The 19860-nt window shown below is 46.0% G+C and overlaps 1 protein-coding gene across 2 annotated transcripts; it reads left to right on the forward strand.

The window, feature by feature from the left end:
* The first annotated feature begins 961 nt into the window (after positions 1 to 961).
* CD160 (CD160 molecule) lies at positions 962 to 19270 on the forward strand. Of its 2 annotated transcripts, XM_080648140.1 has the most exons (5): positions 962 to 1053; positions 10053 to 10246; positions 10896 to 11222; positions 14992 to 15144; positions 18163 to 19270. In XM_080648140.1, exons 2-5 carry the CDS (start codon positions 10180 to 10182, stop codon positions 18168 to 18170), a joined length of 555 nt encoding a protein of 184 aa, XP_080504266.1. In that variant the 5' UTR covers positions 962 to 1053; positions 10053 to 10179; the 3' UTR covers positions 18171 to 19270. The 2 variants fall into 2 exon arrangements, with proteins under 2 accessions (XP_080504266.1, XP_080504265.1); XM_080648139.1 differs by lacking the exons at positions 962 to 1053; positions 18163 to 19270 and having other exon boundaries at positions 10059 to 10246; positions 14992 to 15260.
* The last annotated feature ends 590 nt before the right edge of the window (positions 19271 to 19860 follow it).

The raw sequence follows: 19860 nt of genomic DNA on the forward strand, positions 1-19860 counted from the left end.
CCACACGCGTTTCCCTCCCCCGGCTCCTGGACTGATTATTCCGCTGGTGGAGCTGAATGGTTTGGCAGAGCAGATGTTCCCGTGCCTGCCTCCCCCGACAGCACTTGGGAGGGGCCGGAGCGCCGTGTGTAAGGGCCACAGGGAAGCGCAGAGCAGGCCCCCTCCACACGAGGGGGAGAGTGGCTCTAGGTCGGGCAGGAGCATTTCCCCAGCCCCCTTCAGGACAGCCCTCGGGCTCCCAGGGACCCAGCACGGGTCGGCGCTCACGACAGGGGTCTGCTCCCTGGTGCGCTGGGTCCCCGCCGGCACTGAGCCCGGCCGGGTCTCATGAAGTTAGATCCAAATCAATACTCGTTCCACCAAAGGGTACAATCCTAGAACCCAGGAAGAGTCCCCGCCACCTCCCAGCCATTGACTACCAAGGAGGAGGACAGAACAGACATGGGTGAGGGGTCACAGGTCATGCCCTGCTCACGCTCCATACAGGACCATTTGGGTGCGCCCCCCCCCCCACCCTTCTGCCTCCCTGTCCTCCTTGGATCATGCCCTGCCCTCTATGTCCTACTCGGAAGCAAAACCTTCTCTCAGGAAAAGACTTGGCACCTTTCTTTGAACTAAGAGCACAGAATGTCCTCATATCTTCTAGTTACTCCATTATCAGTCTTAGCCCCACGAACTATCACGTGAAAAATCTCTGGCTCCCAAGGTGAGAAGACAGTTTCCAAGGGTGGTTTTCTCAGCCCTCGCAGCCCCGTCGTCTATTTCTAACACAGAGAAAGGAAGAGGAAAAGGAGAAAGCAACAGAGAAGGAGGGAGGACAGAAAAAACGTCACAGTGGCGGTGAAGAGAGAAGCAGGAAGACCCCTGGTTGCTTAAAAAAACACAAAAACCCATTCTGTGGTTTTCAAAGATCATAGATACCAGTAATAAAGGCAGAGCAAGGCCGGAAGTGAGAGGGGGTTTTAACAAGACGAAGAACCAGGCAAGAGCTGAGAGCGCATTCAAGTGCTCCCACCAGAGCCACCAGCCAGAGCAGGAAAGCTTCGTCGGCAGGTAACGGGGCCGCGGGGCCTGGCCCGGGAGCGGGAGCGGGGTGGGCGGTGACAGAGCTGCTCAAGCAAAGACAGGCTCCATGGGGTCCCTTCTCTCAGGGCCGAGGAAAGAGAAGCTCACGCTTGTCAGGGACTCAGGCATTCGGACACTTTCCTCACGTGGGAAAGAACCACACGGGGTGTTTATGGGAGGGAAATCGGGGTGAGCTCTGGGAGTAACCAACCTGATGGAGCCAAAATCCTTCCTTCTGCTCTAAAATCTCCTGGCCACTCTGTGTTGTTCAGTACTCATGGGGGACAAATCACAAAGGTCATTCTTATCGACAAAAAGGAGATAGTTCCGCCTGGCCGGCGTGGCTCAGTGGTTGAGCATCGTTGACCTGTGAACCAGGAGGTCACGGTTTGATTCCCGGTCAGGGCACAGGCCCGGGTTGCGGGCTCGATCCACAGTGCAGGAGGCAGCCGATCAATGAGTCTCTCTCATCGTTGATGTTTCCATCTCCCTTTCTCCCGCTCCCTTCCTCTCTGAAATCAATAAAAATACATATATTTTTAAAAAGGAGCTAGTTACTAAAGGCAAGTTACCAGCATTGATCAGCTCTCCACTGGACTCCTCAAAGCCTGGGACAAGCCACTGGGCTGCCTGGGCTGGGAGCTGGCCTTGCGAGGCACCTCTGAGGGCGGTACACACCCCAGATGTGTGCTCTGGGGGTGATGCCAGCAAGGGGGGTTCAGGCCACTGGCATGTTTTCGGCCGCGTAAACCTGGGAATTCCAGGGTGAAAGTAATGGTGTACAGATAGTTCTCCCCAAGGCTCAGAGTTACGCACGTTAGCGGGAAGACCTTTGACCTGGGTAGGAATCAGGAGACCTCAGTCTCCCTCGTTGCAAACTGAGGAAGCTGCCAGCAGAGCTTCTTACCTGGGGCCGTGGGTGTGTTCATGGGACTTGTGAATTTGGGGAAAACATTCATCCTCACGTTCACTGGTCTCTACTTGAAAGCCCGTCCTTCCATTATGAATACAGGCAACAAGGCTCCACAGAACTGGCCATCAGTAGAAATCACAGATCAAACCTCATTACAGCTGTGACAGACCCCGCAGATGTCATGACGGCCGTCACTCTGAAATGTCCACTTCCGGGGCTGATGGCGGGTCTAAAGGAGCACGCGCCGTCCTCTCTCGCACATTCTTCCAGCTCTGTTATCCTCTGTGCTTTGTTTTATTCATTTTAAATGTTATTCTGAGAAGAGGATCCACAGGCGTCACCAGACAACCTAAAGGGCCCATGGCACATTGAGGTCAGGGTGAGGCCTGCTCTGGGGTGCTGAGAGGGAGCTGAGACAGAGCAGACGAGGCCCCAGGGCCTCCGGACCCTAAGGGTTACCAACAAACGGTTCTACTCTAGGGAGTCGGGGTTGTGACAAAGTGGCGGCCCCATCTCGGGTCCTGGGCGCCTTTAATTTTGTGGGAGATCCGCAGACAGGTGTTTGTGCAGCCGGTTGCTAACTCCCAGCCCCGAGGCTGGTCTGGCTTGGGCGCCTCCTCCTCGCAGTGCTGTCCCACCAGCAGTGCACACTCCGCGGGAACCCCGGCCCAGCTTTAGGCGCCATTTAACTGTCACAACATTCGCGTGGATGTGAGGCTGAGCGAGGTCGGTAACGTTGGATTTTATTCCAGGTGCCTCCCCTTTAAAGGTCGGGGCGAGGAGACGACCTGGGCAGCCAGCCTAGCCTCGGGGAGGGCAGAAGGGGGAATGTCAGCCTAATGTGCACCCTCATTCTTGCCCGATGAGGGGTTCGCCACGACTTACGAGGGAGAAGAGGCCAGAAAGTCCCCAGGCTTCCCTCCCCCGCCTCTTGGGGCCGTAGAGGGCGAGTTGCAACTGTAATACAGCTTCTCTCCAGGACTCATCAACCCATCAGACCTGATCTTGCACTCCCCACGCCCCACCACTAGTTTAGGTTTTCCCAAGCTAGCCGCGCGCAAGGCCGACCCGAGCGCATCCTCCCACCCCCACCCTCACCCCCCAAACCCCCGGAGGCTCAAGGAATCACACTTTGCAAATTTGGGGCTGATGGACTGTGGGGAGGGGTGGAGGTGCATCTCCGGCTTCAACTGGAAGGTGGCGCCCTCTAGCGGTCAGGGTGCAGAACCAGCAGTGCCTGGTCCGCCGGGCACCAAGGTCACAGATTCGAGGAGCATCCTTTCCCCACCAGCCTGTGTGCCGCCCTCCTTTTGAAAGCAGTCCCTGCCCCCGCCCCTCCCACCCTGGAACAACCCCAGAGGAGGGACTTGACCTCCCCCAGGGCTCACAGCTAGCCAGTGCGGAGCCGAGACTGGAAGCGAATCTCCCCAGCCCACTCCCCACCTTCCGTCACCACTGTATTCATGGGCACCGGCCCCCAGCGCCGACAAATATCTGCCAACGCCTAATTCCGTGGCCATATCGCGGCCTTTCAAGATCCCTCATTCAGATTTCTCCTGCCGGCTCCTATGATACTCACGGCCTCATTATTATCATCACAGTCCTCGTGTTGTAACCCTACCTGAACGGCTTGGATAGGCGTGAGAAGGGGGACAAAGGAAATGGAACTCTCAAAGACCCGCATAACTTGGAGTTGGAATCCTAGCTGTGATTTCAAGCTGGTCACACTGCGTGTACTAGTAAGCCTCCATGTGCTTAGTCCAAAAGCGTATCGCTAACTTCCAACGCTTTGTCTCAAGAGTCAGCAGGATGTTCTAGTGGAGACATGGTGCAGCATTCAGTGTGACCACAAGGAGGGGGGCAAAAGGTCAAGGTTAGGGGAGCATCAGGGGCCAGACCACTGGGCTGCTGCTAGGATTTATTAGGATTCTAACAAATTTATAGGTAAATATAGAGAAAATTAGCAATTGTCTCCATTTACATTTTCTTTTATGTTCCTTAATAGCACTTTATATTGTTTATCCTATAGTCCCATATAGCAATCTTGTTACATTTTAAACCCATTTTAAATTCTTGGGCATTTTATGGGTATTTTATTGTTGTTGCTATAATGTGTGGGATTTTTCTTTCTATCATATTTTCTATCAATTGTATGTAGGAAAAATTATTTTATGTATTCATTTTATAAGTGAACTAGAGGCCCGATGCACGAAATTCGTGCAAGGGGCTTTGCCCTCGCAGCCGTGGTGGCTAGCCTCAGCCCTTGAAGCCCCGGCTTCGTACAGAAGGTCATCCGGAAGGATGACCAGAAGGTCATTCGGCTGTCTGGCCTAATTAGCATATTACACTTTTATTATTATAGATACCTTATGAAATTTTATTTTTGCTATGTTTATACATTATTTTATGTGAGTTGTGCTTACATAATAATTCATACTATGGATATGCCATAATTCACTCAACCATTCTCTAACCATGGGCCTTCACCGTTTTCCCAATTTGTTGGTATTCTAATCACTGCGGCAGTGACTGTCCTCATACCTACACTTCAGCACACCCTGCTTTTACTTCTGTACCATGAGCTCAAAGGCATAGGGTACGTTTTCATTCAGAGTAAATGACTGTGCCTATTCCCTCACACCCTTACTAGAACTGGATTTATCCATTTTTATTTTTGTTCGTCTATTGGATGGTAATTCTGAAATTCTGAACTCTGAATTTAAAAAAATTTGACCAGTAAGACTGAACAACTTTTCATTGCATTTCCTTTTTTGTGTACTGTCTATTCATATATTCCACCTTTCGTCTAATATCCTTAATTCTCTTGGGTTTTCCAGGTGTACGTTAGATCATGTACAAGTAATAGTAATTCTGCCTCAAGAGTTCCAATATTTATATCCCTCACTTTACCCTCTTGTCTAAATGCAATGACTAATACTTCCAGAACACTGTAAGATAACAGAGGTAGTATGGAGCATCTTTACCTGGCTCCTTGTATTAATAGAAATGACCTTATATTTTATCATTGAATGATGCTAGAATTTTGAGATATATACTTCTCTATTATGTTGACTAATGTTCATACATTGCCATTTCACTTGGGATTTTAGTGGGAATGAATATAAGATTTGATCAGAATATTGACTTTTTTTTGCTCTATTAACATTAATAACTAGGTTAATTACAATGTTATCAGTACCACTTCCTTTTACTTGAATTTGCATTGACAAGAACTTAGTCACATAGGTACACCTCATTATAAAGGAGGCTGGGAAAGGTTGTCTCCAGGCAGGCAGGCATGTTCTCTGCTAAAACACAGTGGAGGTGGGCAGGAGGGTTTCTCAAAAAGGGAGGCAGAGGGGAAATGGACACTGGGGGGAAATTCCAGTCTATCCCTGGCTAACAATTCCATTAGCCATCTCTTCAATTTGTTAAAAACAAAGAATTCGAAACCACTTGATTTACAAATGGATTTTTTTAACTTCCATTAGGCCTGATAATTCAAATCATCCCTGGGATTCCCTGACGGTCCTTATACCCCATGACAATGTCCCAGAGAAGAGCCAGGATGAGTGAGGGGTCTTGCCTTCCGTTTCTAATGTGGGAAAGTGAAGGTGGGAAAGGAGAATCAGCAGGAGGCCTCCAGCACAGGTATCTTCTCATGCAAATCCATTTTAGGAAGAAATACCACTGTAAGTTAAGGATCTGAAAATTAATTCATTTAATTAATTGTGCCCACACACCTCTTTGAAAGTCTTTAATGCCTCCAAGGCTATGCATTCAGTTTTAAGGACATTACCTTAGAACTTGAATTCTGACTGCCTTCTTGATTCTTTTCACATCCAGCATTTTAGTTCTGTCCCACAAACAGACACATTTTAAATTTAACCTCAGATTAGTGTGACTAGGTTTTCTTAAAACTTTCATTGTAAAAATATGTAGTATATAAAAAACATACCGTAAGTCCCTTTGGTCCCTAAACTCCCCATACCATTCTCAAGGTGAATATCTTACATTGTGACATTTCCAAATGTGTTGTGTGTAGACAGACAGAAAGGTAAGTAGATACAGATATATACATACACACACACATATATATTCTGTATTCAATTTTTTAAAATATATTTTATTGATTTTTTACAGAGAGGAAGGGAGAGGGCTAGAGTTAGAAACATCGATGAGATGAGAGAGAAACATCGATCAGCTGCCTCCTGCACACCTCCTACTGGGGATGTGCCTGCAACCAAGGTACATGCCCTTGACCGGAATCAAACCTGGGACCTTTCAGTCCGCAGGCCGATGCTCTATCCACTGAGCCAAACCGGTTAGGGCTGTATTCAATTTTTTAATTATCAAAGTATTACAAGCTCATCTTAGCAAGTCAAATAACTTAAAATCTATATAATAAAAGCCTAAGTGACCATTACGGCAGAAGGACCAGAACGACCAGTCTCTATGATGCGCACTGACCTCCAGGGGGGCAGACGCTCAACACAAGAGCTGCCCCCTGGTGGTCAGTGTGCTCCCACAGGGGGGGTGCCGCTCAGCCAGAAGCTGGGCTCACAGCTGGCGAGGGCAGTCGTGGTGGCGGGAGCCTCTCCAGCCTCTGTGGCAGTGCTAAGGAGCAGCGAGCCAGGTGGTAAGGAGCGAGGGGTCCTGGACTGTGAGAGGTACCCTGTCCCCCACCCCCAATGCATGAATTTCATGCACCAGGCCTCTAGTGGTATAATGAAAAATAATAGGTTTTCACACTTCCCTCACAACACATCTCTGAGGGTAAAAATATAAACAATTTGCTATGTACCTTTGTACTCCATACTCTGTAATCTATAAACATATAGGGTGGGGCAAAAGTAGGCGTACAGTTGTTCATATGGAAAATAATACAATAATTAATAAATAACAACAAACTGTTTTGTGTGCTCATGACTGTAAACCTACTTTTGCCCTACCCTATATACAACTGTCAAGGAGTAAATTTCATCCTCTACCCTTCACGGTTCTTCTGGCTGGTGGTCTAATAACCAAATGAACACAAGACAGATTAGCAGGGGAAAAACAAAGTTTAATGATATGCTCAACTCCTGGATACGGGGATAGGCCCAGGAACACTAACTCCCCCCAGTGGTGCAAGCCTGCACCTTTAATACCACCTCCAGCTAAAGACAGAAGATGATGCTGGGTTAGAGTCCGTTAGGGAAAAGCACAGTAAACAAGGTTTAGATTGTTTGCAAATTTAAGTGCAAGCCTTCTCCACTATCCACAGATAGTGAAGGGAGGCCTGGTCCAGTGAAGGAAACGCCTTTACAAATGGAGATTTCCCTTAGAATTAACCAGCCCAAAATAATCAATATTCCAAATGGACATATTTTGGGGTGGCAACCATTCTAAATCTACAAAAAATGATTAAACATTTTAAAATAAAATATCAAGTCTATACATTATTTTCTAAGAATTAAAATATAAATCTACTAACATTTGTCAGGCATGTATACAAACTCAATAAATATAAAGAAATAGGCATGCATACACAAGTGTATATGACAACGCATCTCAAGTGAATGATGAAAAGAAGTTTTACTCAAATAAAGGTACTGGAATCACTGGTGGTTAGCTTGAAAAAATTTACATTAGGTATGTACCTCATGCTTTCCACCAAAATAAATTTCATAAAGACCAAAATATGTTAGTTAACGTAAGATAGGAAGAAATGAAAGTACTGGAAGAAACCATAGGAGAGTATTTTCAATTTCGGGAGAGAAGGCCTGTACAGCATGTCACAAAACCTGAGAGCCATCAAAGTAAAAGAACAGGGTGACCAGTTTAATGATATGAAAAAAATTCGTAAAAAAACAAATGACGAACCAGAAAAGTATCTCCACCTCCCATCACGAAGAACTAATTTTTGAATATAGAAGCGCTCCTACACATCCATCATGAACACCCCAGGACCCACTCTCCGGGCCGCTGGGGGGGAGGCACTGGAATGCAGCCTCCGGAGGACAACATAGCAGCATCACTCAAAACAGCAAATGCACATGCCCGTGGGCAAGCAATGCCACTCCCAGAGATTCCTCATTTGCAGGATGATGTATGAACATGGTTATTCACTGCGGTAGGGTTTGTAAGAAATTGGAAATACCCAAAAGGCTCACTAACAAGAACCTATATCAATATATTTGCATAATTAAGACTACTGTGCAGCAAGTTTCATGTACTGATATGGAATGGTCTCCAGAAAATATTGGCAAGTGAAAAAAGCAAACTGTAGGACAAAGTGTATTGTATGTCATCATTCTTCCTTATTACTGGCTTTTTAAAAGGGGGCACATATGGAACTGTTTACATATGCACAGGTTATCTGTAGACGGAGCCACAAAATCAGGCAACGCTGGGCGGCTGTGGGGAAGGGTGGTAGGTCACTCAGGGGTGGGAACTGCAAGGAAGCTTTTAACTGCATACCCCTCTCTGAAACTTGAACCCTGTGAATGTACTTATCTAGTCAAAAAGTTAAACACTATAAAAGTATTTAAATATATTTTTAAAACATCTACAGAGGATTTTTAAAAATAAAAATGTATTTTTTATATACATAGCTCAGAAATGTCTTTTTTGACATAATGGTATATTATGGACACCCATCCCTTCAGGTCCATAAAAAAAATAGAACTCATTTTTTAATAATATTCTATTATATGGATGAGTCAAAATTTATTCACTCATTTCCCTACTGATGAAAATTCAGGTATTTTCTTGGTCTTGGTTTTTATTCAGTTTGGGTTTGTCTTGATATGGCAATAAATTTTCTTAGCTAGGATTAGAAGCCATAAACATAAAAGGTAAAACAATAAAAATATTGGAAGAGCCCTGGAGCCCTGGCCGGTGTGGCTCAGATGCCTGAGCATTGCCCTGTGCATCAAAAGTTTACGGTTCAATTCCCCATCAGGGCACATGCCCAGGTTGTGGGCTGTTCATGTGTGTGCGTGTGCGTGTGCGCGTGCGCGCAGCTGACTGATGTTTCTTTTTCTCTATCCCTCTCCCTTTAAAAATCAATATTTTAGCCCTAACCAGTTTGGTTCAGTGGATAGAGCGTTGGCCTGCGGACCGAAGGGTCCCAGGTTCGATTCCAGTCAAGGGCATGTGCCTTGGTTGTGGACACATCCCCAGTTGGGAGTGTGCAGGAGGCAGCTGATCGATGTTTCTCATTCTCTATCTCTCTCCCTTCCTCTCTGTAAAAAATCAATAAAATACATTTTTTAAATCAGTATTTTAAAATACTTAATATATATACATACATATATATGAAGAAAATTATAATCTGAGCCTGAGGGAAACTTTAACACTGAAAACATAGATGATTTTTTTTAAAAAGATACAAATGTAAATTGTTCCTATGGAAAAAAAAGTCAAGAGACAACACATTGTGAGGAAATATTTGTTTAAAAAAATGGTCAACCAATGAACCAGGAGTTATGGTTCGATTCCTGGTCATGGCACATGCCCGGGTTGCGGGCGCAATCCCCAGTGTGGGGCGTGTAAGGAGGCAGCCAATCAATAATTCTCTCTCATCACTGATGCATCTCTCTCTCTCTCCCTCTCCCTTCCTCTCTGAAATCAATAAAAATATATTACAATTTAAGTTAAATTTTAAAATGGCAGACAAGTTAATATCCCTAATACAAAAAAATTTCTAAAAGTTGAGTTTAAAAAATGCTAATACTATGAACAAGCAATTAATACAGAAGGAAATATTAATGACCAATAAACATCTGATGAGATCTTCATCCTCACCAGTCATGGGAATGCCAAATAAAACTAATTTTTCATCCCTCACATTGGCAAAATGTAAAAGATATAATGTCTAGTGCTGGCCAGCACATAAAGAAATGTAGATTTTCAAATATTATTGTTGAACATCTGAATCTCAACTACTTTTTAAAGAGAAATTTGATAATATATAGACATTTTAATGTTCATATTCTTTGACCCAGAAATCCAATTTAATTTAAAAAAAAAAACCTGAAAATACAGCTTTTCGTGTCTCTCTCCTCCACCACCCCTCCACCTCCATCAGAGTCGAGCCGACAGAAGCCAGGGCCTTGACCAGGGCTCCCTCTGCGCTTTCAGGAAAGCGAGGCCAAGGACATCAGCAGAGCCACTTGCTTCGAGTCCCTGAGCTGCTGACAACCTGCAGGACGCCGATGGCATCTGGCAGAGGCTGCTTGGCCCTGGCCACTCTGCTGGCAATTGTGGACATCCAGCTTGGCGGTGAGGACAGCCCATCCCAAAGTCCAGAGCAGAGCAGCCACCGGGGGAACCCTGGGTTCCTGGGGGGGATGGCTCCCACTGTTTTTCCCTAGTGAGGAAGGGACCCGCTCTTCTTGAGGCTAACGCAAGGGTGACAGAGTTTCCTTTTCTTTCTTAGAACCCTATCATGCACCCATCAGACATTGCATCTGTGCTGTGTGTTGCAAAGAGCCTGGTAAACTGGCCCTCCCTCTGAGGTTCCTACAGGCTCATAAACTCGATAAATTCATGAAATCCAGGTACCACATTGCCAACTCCAAAAACCCATTTAACCACTCTGTGCTTCCTATTTGTTCATCTGTAAAATGGGAACACCTGTCTGTAGGGCTATTTCAAGGATGAGGTATGTTAAACAAGCACTTTAAGTTAAAGGCCTATAGGTTCCAGATGGACAGTAAAGATCAATCGCAAACCATTCCTCCATAAATGAGTAGCTGGGACTGCAGGTCTCCATCAGACATGGTGTAACTCATAGACAACTCTTCTAAGAGGATGGCATTTATTAGCCTGGGGCAGCCCCCATCTCTGCCTCAACACTTAGAAATAAAGTGAATTTCATTTGCCATGTGTTCCCAGCCTCCCACGGCTAATTCTTCTCTTCCCATTTCAGGATGCATGCAAATCCTCAACTCAGCTTCCCAGCAAGGAAGGCGACTAAGCTTAATCTGTACCTTGCGGCATAAGAATGAAGAGGCTGAGGGGGCCATAGTGTTTTTGTGCAAGGACAGGCCTTCGGACTGTTCTCCTGAGACCAGCTTGGAGCAACTGAGACTGAAACGCTCTCCTGAGACGGATGGTGTCAGTGAAAGATCATCTCAGTTGGTGTTCACCATAAACGAAGTCACACCATCGGCCAGTGGGACCTACCAGTGTTGTGCCAAAAGCCAGAAGCCAGAAATCCTCCTTCAAGGTCATTTTTTCTCTGTTTCAGTCACAGGTGAGTTCCTAACACCCCGAATACCACAGACGGGACCCCAGCAGCGTCAACAGCTGGGGACAGTAGGTATTTCAGGTCCTGACCAGGCAGTCTCCTCGAGGAAGAGTCCTTCCCATTACCAATCCTTTCCCCTCTCCCCCACTGGCCAACGCTGCTTTCCTAAGTAGGTAATCTCATTTTGTCTTCAATTTCAAAAAATCTTACTGAGGTGGCCATCCCATTTTTATTGACACTGAGTCACGAGTAGGTAAAGCAACTTACCCGATGCCACTCACTGACCAGGCCAGTAAATGCAGGCGGATGTAGGCCTCCCACTCCCCAATGGGGCTCTCTCAGAGATGTGGCTGTCTATCTAAACGCTGGCACTGAGCCTTCAGGCTGGGACAGAGATTTGAGATAAAATGGATGGCTGTCTTAAAGACCATTTAGTTGTAAGAAACAGAAACCCATTCCAGCTGCAATAGATTAGGGAGGGTGGGGGTAGGGAGACAATAAAGCAAGAAGTATAGCTGGCCTTTATGAGTTCGTTTCCAGAAACCAGAAAGCCAGCAGAAGCCGAGTTCCTGCCTTGATCTCACTGAGGCAGCAAAGCCTCTCATCCCTACAGATCTCCTCCACTCTGCTCCCTGCTGTTACTACTTTGGCACAGGTTGAATATGACCACTCCAGCCTCAGCTGTACCTACAGCTTCCTCATCTGCCCAGCAGAGAGCGACTCTGTTCCTACATGCCCAAAGGGGCAAGCCTTGCAGAGAGAAAATTCTATTCTACCTAGAAGTCTATGCCCAACCAAGCCACCAATTAAATGTGAGGAAGGAGTAAAGACGCCATCAGACAAGCAATGGCTCAAAACTTGTCTTCTATGTGATCTTCATTAAGAAGCTACCAGAGAATGTGCTTTAGGAAAACTAGAAAGTGAATCAGTAGAGTGGACAAAATGGGATCCCGGAAACAAGGAACCTAACAGAAAAGATGATAAGGAAATTCTAGAATGAAAAGGACCCAAAAGAGCAATTAGTCCAGCAGAGAGCAAAAGAAAGAGGGCTCTGGAAGAAACTTTATAGGACAAATAGATTGGTAGATCAGCTCTCAGGAGGCCTGTGACAGGTTTAAATCCTCAACTTCAATCAAAGTCAATAGATAATACCTAAACTTTATCATCAAAAAGTGGTAACATGAGCATATTATTTAGAAATATGTTGAAACATTTCAAAGAATTGAGAGTGATGGTCTCTGGGGAATAAGCCTGAGGATACCAGGGCACTGCTATTATTCTTTATGAACTTCCAAATAATTACTTTTTAACTTTAAGAAAACTAGGTATAAATCACACACACACCCCCAAACCAGAAACCTGGCCCAGAGCCTTTTAACAAATATTTTCATCCTCTTCTGTGGTTAGTGGTCAATCCAAATCTTCTACTTCAGTCAAGGTTGAGTTGTATTTCCCTTCCTTGCTTCCTGGTATGTCTTCCTTAGACCTAGCTACAGCACTCAGCACGTCCATTCTCCCCGATCAACTCCCATCTCCATTGACTTCCGTGGCTGTGCTCCCCCAGTTTTTTCTACCTTTCTGACTTCTTTGCTCTCCTTCTATGCTTGTATTTCCTCCTCTCAAACATGGGAATTCATTCCCCGACTCATTCCCCCTCCATCTTTTCACGCTCTCTCTCCCCCAAGTTCTCATCCACCCTCTTACCTGCCCCTCCCTGCAGCTGACCCACAAATCAACTTCTCCAGCTCTCAACTCTTCCCTAAGTTTCAGTTTAACATTTCCACTGACAACTGGATTTCATCTCCTGAATGCCCTACCATCTCCTCAAACTCAAACCCATCCTCCTGAGACTGTATTTCTGTCCATACTTTAGTCTAAACCTTGGTCCCTCCTTTTTCCCTTCCAGCACCCAATTACTCCCTTCCCCCATTCAGTTACTAAGTACTACTGGTTCTTTGCCACATTCATTCCTTTCTTTTTGGTGTTCTCCAGGTCATCATCTCTCTTAAAACATCCCAATAGCCTCCTAACAGGTGAGCCCCTTGAGATCCAACTGTCTTACTCATCTTTATCTCCCACCAACCGCAGGGCCAGGCACTGAGTTGTTGCCTAATAAATGGCCCATCAGCTCTAAAATATGGTCTCTGCCTCCAATCCATGCTGCCACCCGCCATCTAAAATGCTAATCCTATATAATAAAAGCCTAATATGCTAAGTGTCTGGTCGTCTGGTAGGCCGTTCAATCAATCAAAGCATAACATGCTAATGATATGCTAAGGCTGCTCGACTGCTTGCTATGATGTGCACTGACCACCAGGGGATAGACAGTTGAGCAGTCGACCAGTTGCTATGATGTACTCTGACCACCAGCGGGCAGACGCTCCGACCAGTAGGTTAGCTTACTGCTGGGGTCCGGCCGATCAGGACTGATTGAGATGGGCTGGACATGCCCTGGAGCCCTCCCGCAGTCCCTCCCCAGCTGGCCAACCTCCTGCGTCCCTCCCCGGCCCTGATCGTGCATTGGTGGGGTCCCTCGGCCTGGCCTGCGCCTTCTCGCAATCCAGGACCCCTCAGGGGATGTCGGAGAGCCAGTTTCAGCATGACAGCAGAACGAACAGTCGCTATGACACGCACTGACCACGATGGGCAGATGCTCTACGTAGGAGCCACCCCCTGATGGTCAGTGCACTCCCACAGGGGGAGCGCAGCTCAGCCAGAGGCAAGGCTCACAGCTGGTGAGCTCAGCAGTGGTGGCGGGAGCCTCTCCCACCTCTGCAGCAGTCAGACATCCCCTGAGGGCTCCTGGACCACAGGAGGGCACAGGCCGAGCTGAGGGGACCCTCCTCCCCCCCAGTGCACGAATTTCATGCACCGGGCCTTTAGTTTGTACATGATGCACCACCATCTGGTTTTAATGGCTTTTCATTGTCTCTGATACAAAACCTAAGTTACTTAACCTGGCACTACTATTTAGCACTATTCCAGTTAACTTCACTCACTAGTGGAACCTCCTTTCATTCACTGAACAAGTAAGTATTGGACAGCCCAGGCACAAGCCTTAGATAACAGAATGGGGGTACAACAAAGTCATTGTTCCTTGTAACCTAGCATTCATGTTCTAATACATAAGTACCACGGTCAGCTCATGTGGATACTCACCAAGTGTGGAAATAAGGTTCCTTTTGGAAGATGAAATGAGGCCAGACAGGTAACAGTATCAATAAACAATGTCTACCATTCACTGAGTGCTCCCTGTGCCGGGCATTGTGCTAAGTGATACTTCACTTAATCTTCATGATCTTTTGAGAAAGCCACTATTCTTGTCATGTGACAACTCGGGCTCACAGGGAATTTGTGTAAATTCACTCAGCTAGTAGTAAGTGAGGGATAAAAAATCCAGATCTATTCCAAAGCCCAGATTTTAACTTAGGCTGAACTGCTTAACCCACCCCACAGATAGCTTTTAGATGAGACCAAGTCCAAGGTGACTAAGCTATTTTAACTGTCTGTCTCTCTGGTATGAATTTAGAGTTCCTTCAAGGCAGGCTTATTTGCATTCCCAGTGTGACAAACAGTAGATTCCATATTTACTTACTGATGCTAATGTACATCATCATCATCATCATCACCACCCACAAAAGTTTTTTTAAAAACTTATCTGGGCAATGAATTATGCTAAGATACTTGGAGACCAAAAGATGATGAGGTGATGCAAAAGGACGTTTTTGATTAATTTCTGAAACCCTTCCCTGCTCCCGATTCTCTTTTGAACCAGAGACAGGGAACTACACAGTGACGGGACTGAAAGTAACAGGACAGCAGGAGTCCAGCCATAGTGATGGCCCTCTCCACGGTAACGGCCCTCTCAGTCCAAGCGTCCTGCAAGAGGTCTGGGTGATGCTGGCCACCAGCCTGATGGTCCTTCAAGGTATGTTCAGATGAAGCTTAAACACCCCGAGCAAGGACATCTATGTTATGATCCAGAGGATGGAAAGGAAGCCGAGTGGGGAAGGGAAATGCTTGGCAACCCCCCACTGTCCACAGGAAAACATCGAACCAATGAGAGCAAAACTGACCCAAAGGGACTAACTAGGGAAACATGGATGAATCAGGCTCTCCTTTGGGTAGGAGGTCAGACTTGTTAGCAAAGGCCTGTGGGAGAGGCCATTAAATACAGCTGCCTGTATTCACTAATGAACAGAGGGCTACATGCTGAGGCTATCATGTGAAAATGAACAAGGGCAGTGTAGAGGTGTTCTCTCTTTTCCGCGTCAGCACGGAAAAGGAACGGGTCCGATTCTGAGTGGAGGAGCTGGGGATTAAGAAATAAAAGAGAGAAAGAGACCAGATAGAAAGATAGAAACAAAGCTGGGAGCCAGGTGGGACGCCATCCTCTCTGATGGAGAGGCAGGGGACCCCGGAGCACACACAGCACATTTATTTTACATCCCCAAATACCAGGAAGTATCACCAAAACTTAGGATCAAAGGAGCTTATCTGCATTCTTGAGTAGGCCCTAGCATTCCTGGTGCTTGCCTGGATTTACATATCAAAGTCCGCTAGGATGACACCTGGGCTGATATGAAGGCCAAGCTGATAACATGTCCAGCCTTTTTGGGGAAGCATGTTCCCAGGGCGTGGCTCTGCCTATGGCCCTGAGTTCAGCTGACAATAATTAAAGAAATGCCCATGTGCCTTCCCAGGGGGCCCTCTACAGGCAGAGACAGACTTGGTCCGGAGGTGAGGTTTGAACAGTGCAGCTGCTCAGCAAAGGCTGATGCCAGACTGAGAATATTCAGCACTTCTGGCCCAGGCCTCTGCGCACCCTTTATCAACAGGAATCAAGGTTTTCCCTAATAGACGAACTTGCAATGCTTTGCCATTACATTTTTGCATAAATCAGATGCAGGGTTTTGTCTGTCCTTGCATTCTAATTCCATTTTATTTAGGCATTCTTCAAATCAATAAATAACCACCACTTGGTTGTCACAGAATGTAAGCTCTATAAATGCTGGGACTGTCTTGTTTACCCTAACAAAACAAACAAAAAAGGTGCCAGGCACATATAGGCTCTTAATAAATTTGTTTGAAGAATCTGCATGATGGGCTAGGCTTTACACAGTGATTCTAACCTCCTACCACCCTTTCAGGCAGATTCCTGATTACTCATCAGGAAAATGGGTACAAAGAGGTGAAATGTTGCCCGGTTCACAGGAATCAATACAGGTCCTTCTCACTAACACCCTGTGCCCTCAGTAATTATCTACTATAATCTCAATTCCTTCATTTACCTCCCCATTCTGAGACCGCCTCCTCACCTTTCTAGAAACAGGACCTAACACTCCCTTAGTCCAACTCTTTACCTACTAACCATCAAAAGAAATGTGACTCTACTTGTGATCCTTGGTGAGGACCTGCCAAACGTACTAGTAAGCCTGTGCCAGTTTCCAAGAAGCAGCTGGTGAATAGCCATCAAGCAGTCTGACCTTGTAGACATATTCTTTACTAGAGGCCTGATGCACGAAATTCATGCAAGAGGAGGCCCTCCCAGCCCCACCCTCTAGTCATTCTGCATCTGGTCTAATTAGCACATTAGCTCTTTATTATATACTAGAGGCCCGGTGCACGGAATTCGTGCATGGGGGAGGGGTGTCCCTCAGCCCAGCCTGCACCCTCTCCAATCTGGAACCCTAAATGGGGATCGGGCCTAAATGGAGAGTCGGACATCCCTCTCACAATCCAGGACTGCTGGCTCCCAACTGCTCGCCTGCCTGCCTTCCTGATTGCCCCTAACCACTTCTGCCTGCCAGCCTGATCACCCCCTAACCACTCCCCTGACAGCCTGATGGATGCCTAACTGCTCCCCTGCCAGCCTGATTGCTCCTAACTGCCCTCCCCTGCAGGCCTGGTCCCCCCCAACTGCTCTCCCCTGCAGGCCTGGGTCCCCCCCCCCCCAACTTCCCTCCCCTGCAGGCCTGGTCCCCCCCAACTGCCCTCCCCTGCAGGCCTGATCACTCCCAACTGCCCTCCCTTGCAGGCCTGGTCCCTCCCAACTGCCCTCCCCTGCTGACCATCTTGTGGCGGTCATCTTGTGTCCACATGGGGGCAGGATCTTTGACCACATAGAGGCAGCCATCTTGTGTGTTGGAGTGATGGTCAATTTAAATATTACTCTTTTATTAGATAGAAAAGGATTAAATCTAAATTCTCTCAGGTGGTTAGGTTACTGTTAGTAAAATAAATTTTACTCCTTCATATAGAATAAATGCCCTAAAAAAAGTAGAGGAAATAAGTCTAGTCATTCAATCTACTACACTTACTACCTGAGTCCCAAGTTATGCCAGAGTAAAAAATCTCTAAACTCTTTTCCCTTCTCCAGTCAGATGAAGAGAATCAAGTTTTGACAGTTCATTCCTTTTCTTTATTCTCCCTCCCCCAACAAGACTTACCAGAATTATTAAAGAGGCAGCATTCAGTAGGAAAAAAAGTACATGTTTTCTCAGGCCTAGAGGAATTACATAGATCAAGTTAGCATGTTTACACATGACAAAAAGGATGAGGGAGGTTCCTAGGTCTGTACCTTCCTCAGTTCATGACTAATTTCACTGAGTACCCTTGTCCTATCACCATGCCAACCATTCAGTGCTTTACATGGAAAACCTACTTTGAACTGTGAGTGGCATCTACTTCTTTGATTGCCCTACCTTCCGGCAAGGAGAGATTGGTGGTTAGCTTCCTTCCCACTTCCAGCAGAATGTGACATTTGTAAATGCAACTTTAGTAGTAAGACACAACACATACCATGCATTCCATTTTTCCTTTTCTGTTCCCTCTCTAGCCATGAGCGCCTATCACACACACACCCCAGGATGAATTTACATGAGGTATTTTGTTGCTATTCTAAGTCGTGTGGCAGTAATACAAACTTTCCTTTTTCTTCCTACAGCTCTGTAAGAGCTTCCTGCCAGAAGAAATCATTTTTAAAATCACAGCAAGATAGATATGTTTACCTTGGTATCTTTCACATTACAATATGTACAGAGGAAAATAACACAGGGCACAGGGGAACATTCCAAGAATCTAGGGAATATAAAATGGACAAATGAGTGGATCCCTTGACCTCCCCTACTCACTGCCAGAGCAAGCCTGCCTTTCTTCCCAGCTCAGTCACAGTAAGTAAAGAGCAGCTCTCACAAGTGGCTGGGTACAGTGCCCACTCAGACACAGGATACGTACGTGTGTTTTTGGGTCCCCAGAAGAACTTTTCCTCCCCTCCCCACCCCAAACACAGTAAAAGAAGCAAGTCAAACCAAGTGAGAACACCAATTTTTGGGGAAGAAATTGTTGTTTACCACTAAAGGGAAGGAAGAAGAAATAAGCAAGAGAGAGTTAGGAGAGGAGAGAGACAGACCCAGACCCAGTGTCTCGACTCAGCATGAACCTGGAGTAATGAAGAGAGCGCTGGTGTTCGACAGCAATCCACGTAGCACTGATGGAGGAAGATTTGTGCAGACCAGATGTGCCACAGATCACAACTGTCTACCTTCAGTGAAGTACTTATCAACATCTCTGGTCATTTCTCTTTTTATATAAATGCCCAAAACAATATTTGCATCCTTTTTTCTCCTAAATTCACAAATCCTCTTTCTCCTTAAACAGATGACCTCTTGTCATAGTTAAGCAAAGAGGGGGTGGGGGGGGGGATAGCACATGCCTGATAGGAAGAACTACATGAATAGAGAGGTGCGAACACAGACAATTTAACTGTAGCTAAATATAAATAGCAAACCATCAAAAGGAAACACCTTACCTGCAATCCTTGGCCAGGATCTGCCAAATGTGGGAGCTAAGGTTTGTGGGAACACAGACAGAAGGCTGAAAGAGATGGGTAAGACCCTTATTAGTGATGGTCTTGAACCTCAAACTCAAAGGATTTTGGATTTTGTTTTATGAAGGTAAAAAAACGAGGTATGGAGTCAAAAGACCTGGCTCTGCAACATACCAGCTATGTGTACTTGGGCAAGTGAAGTTCTGAAATATAGCTTTCAAATAAGTAAATACTGTGTTTCAACTGGATGTCGATTCTGGTGTGACCACTAAAGACGAATTGATTTATAAGTATTACTAAAATCTTAGCAGCTTTTTGTTATGCATTTATTCACCAAGATACTGAAAATACAACTATCATCTCGTTGGGAAGGAAACTAGTAACTCTTGGACCTTAAAAAATAGCACATCTTATTAGAAAATGTAAAGAACCACAAGCCTGCATCCCGTAATTCACAGACAGAAGTATCCTAGCTGAAAGAGGAAAGGCAACATGTGGACTCCACTTCCGTGGACCCCTTCTAAGTGTAATCAGCAAGACTAAGTTCTCATGTGTAAGATCGTAGAGCTGGATGCATGTAACTCCGTTGTCTGGCAGGTATGTCCTTTGGATAAGAGAAGGGCTCTACTTTGGCCCTGGAAAACCTCTCCAGTTGTACACAATGCATTCTGCCCGTTCTATTTTAAATCCCTGGAGCGGCCTATGGTGCCCAACCAAGTGCTGAGACTCTGACATTACTACAAGCTACAATTTCCTCCCATAGGATAGCCATTTGGAATGTTTACCCCATCACGTCTTTCCCCCAACTCCCTGTAC

This window comes from Plecotus auritus (genome assembly GCF_963455305.1).
Source record: "Plecotus auritus genome assembly, chromosome: 12".
In the NCBI taxonomy this organism is placed as follows: domain Eukaryota; kingdom Metazoa; phylum Chordata; class Mammalia; order Chiroptera; family Vespertilionidae; genus Plecotus; species Plecotus auritus.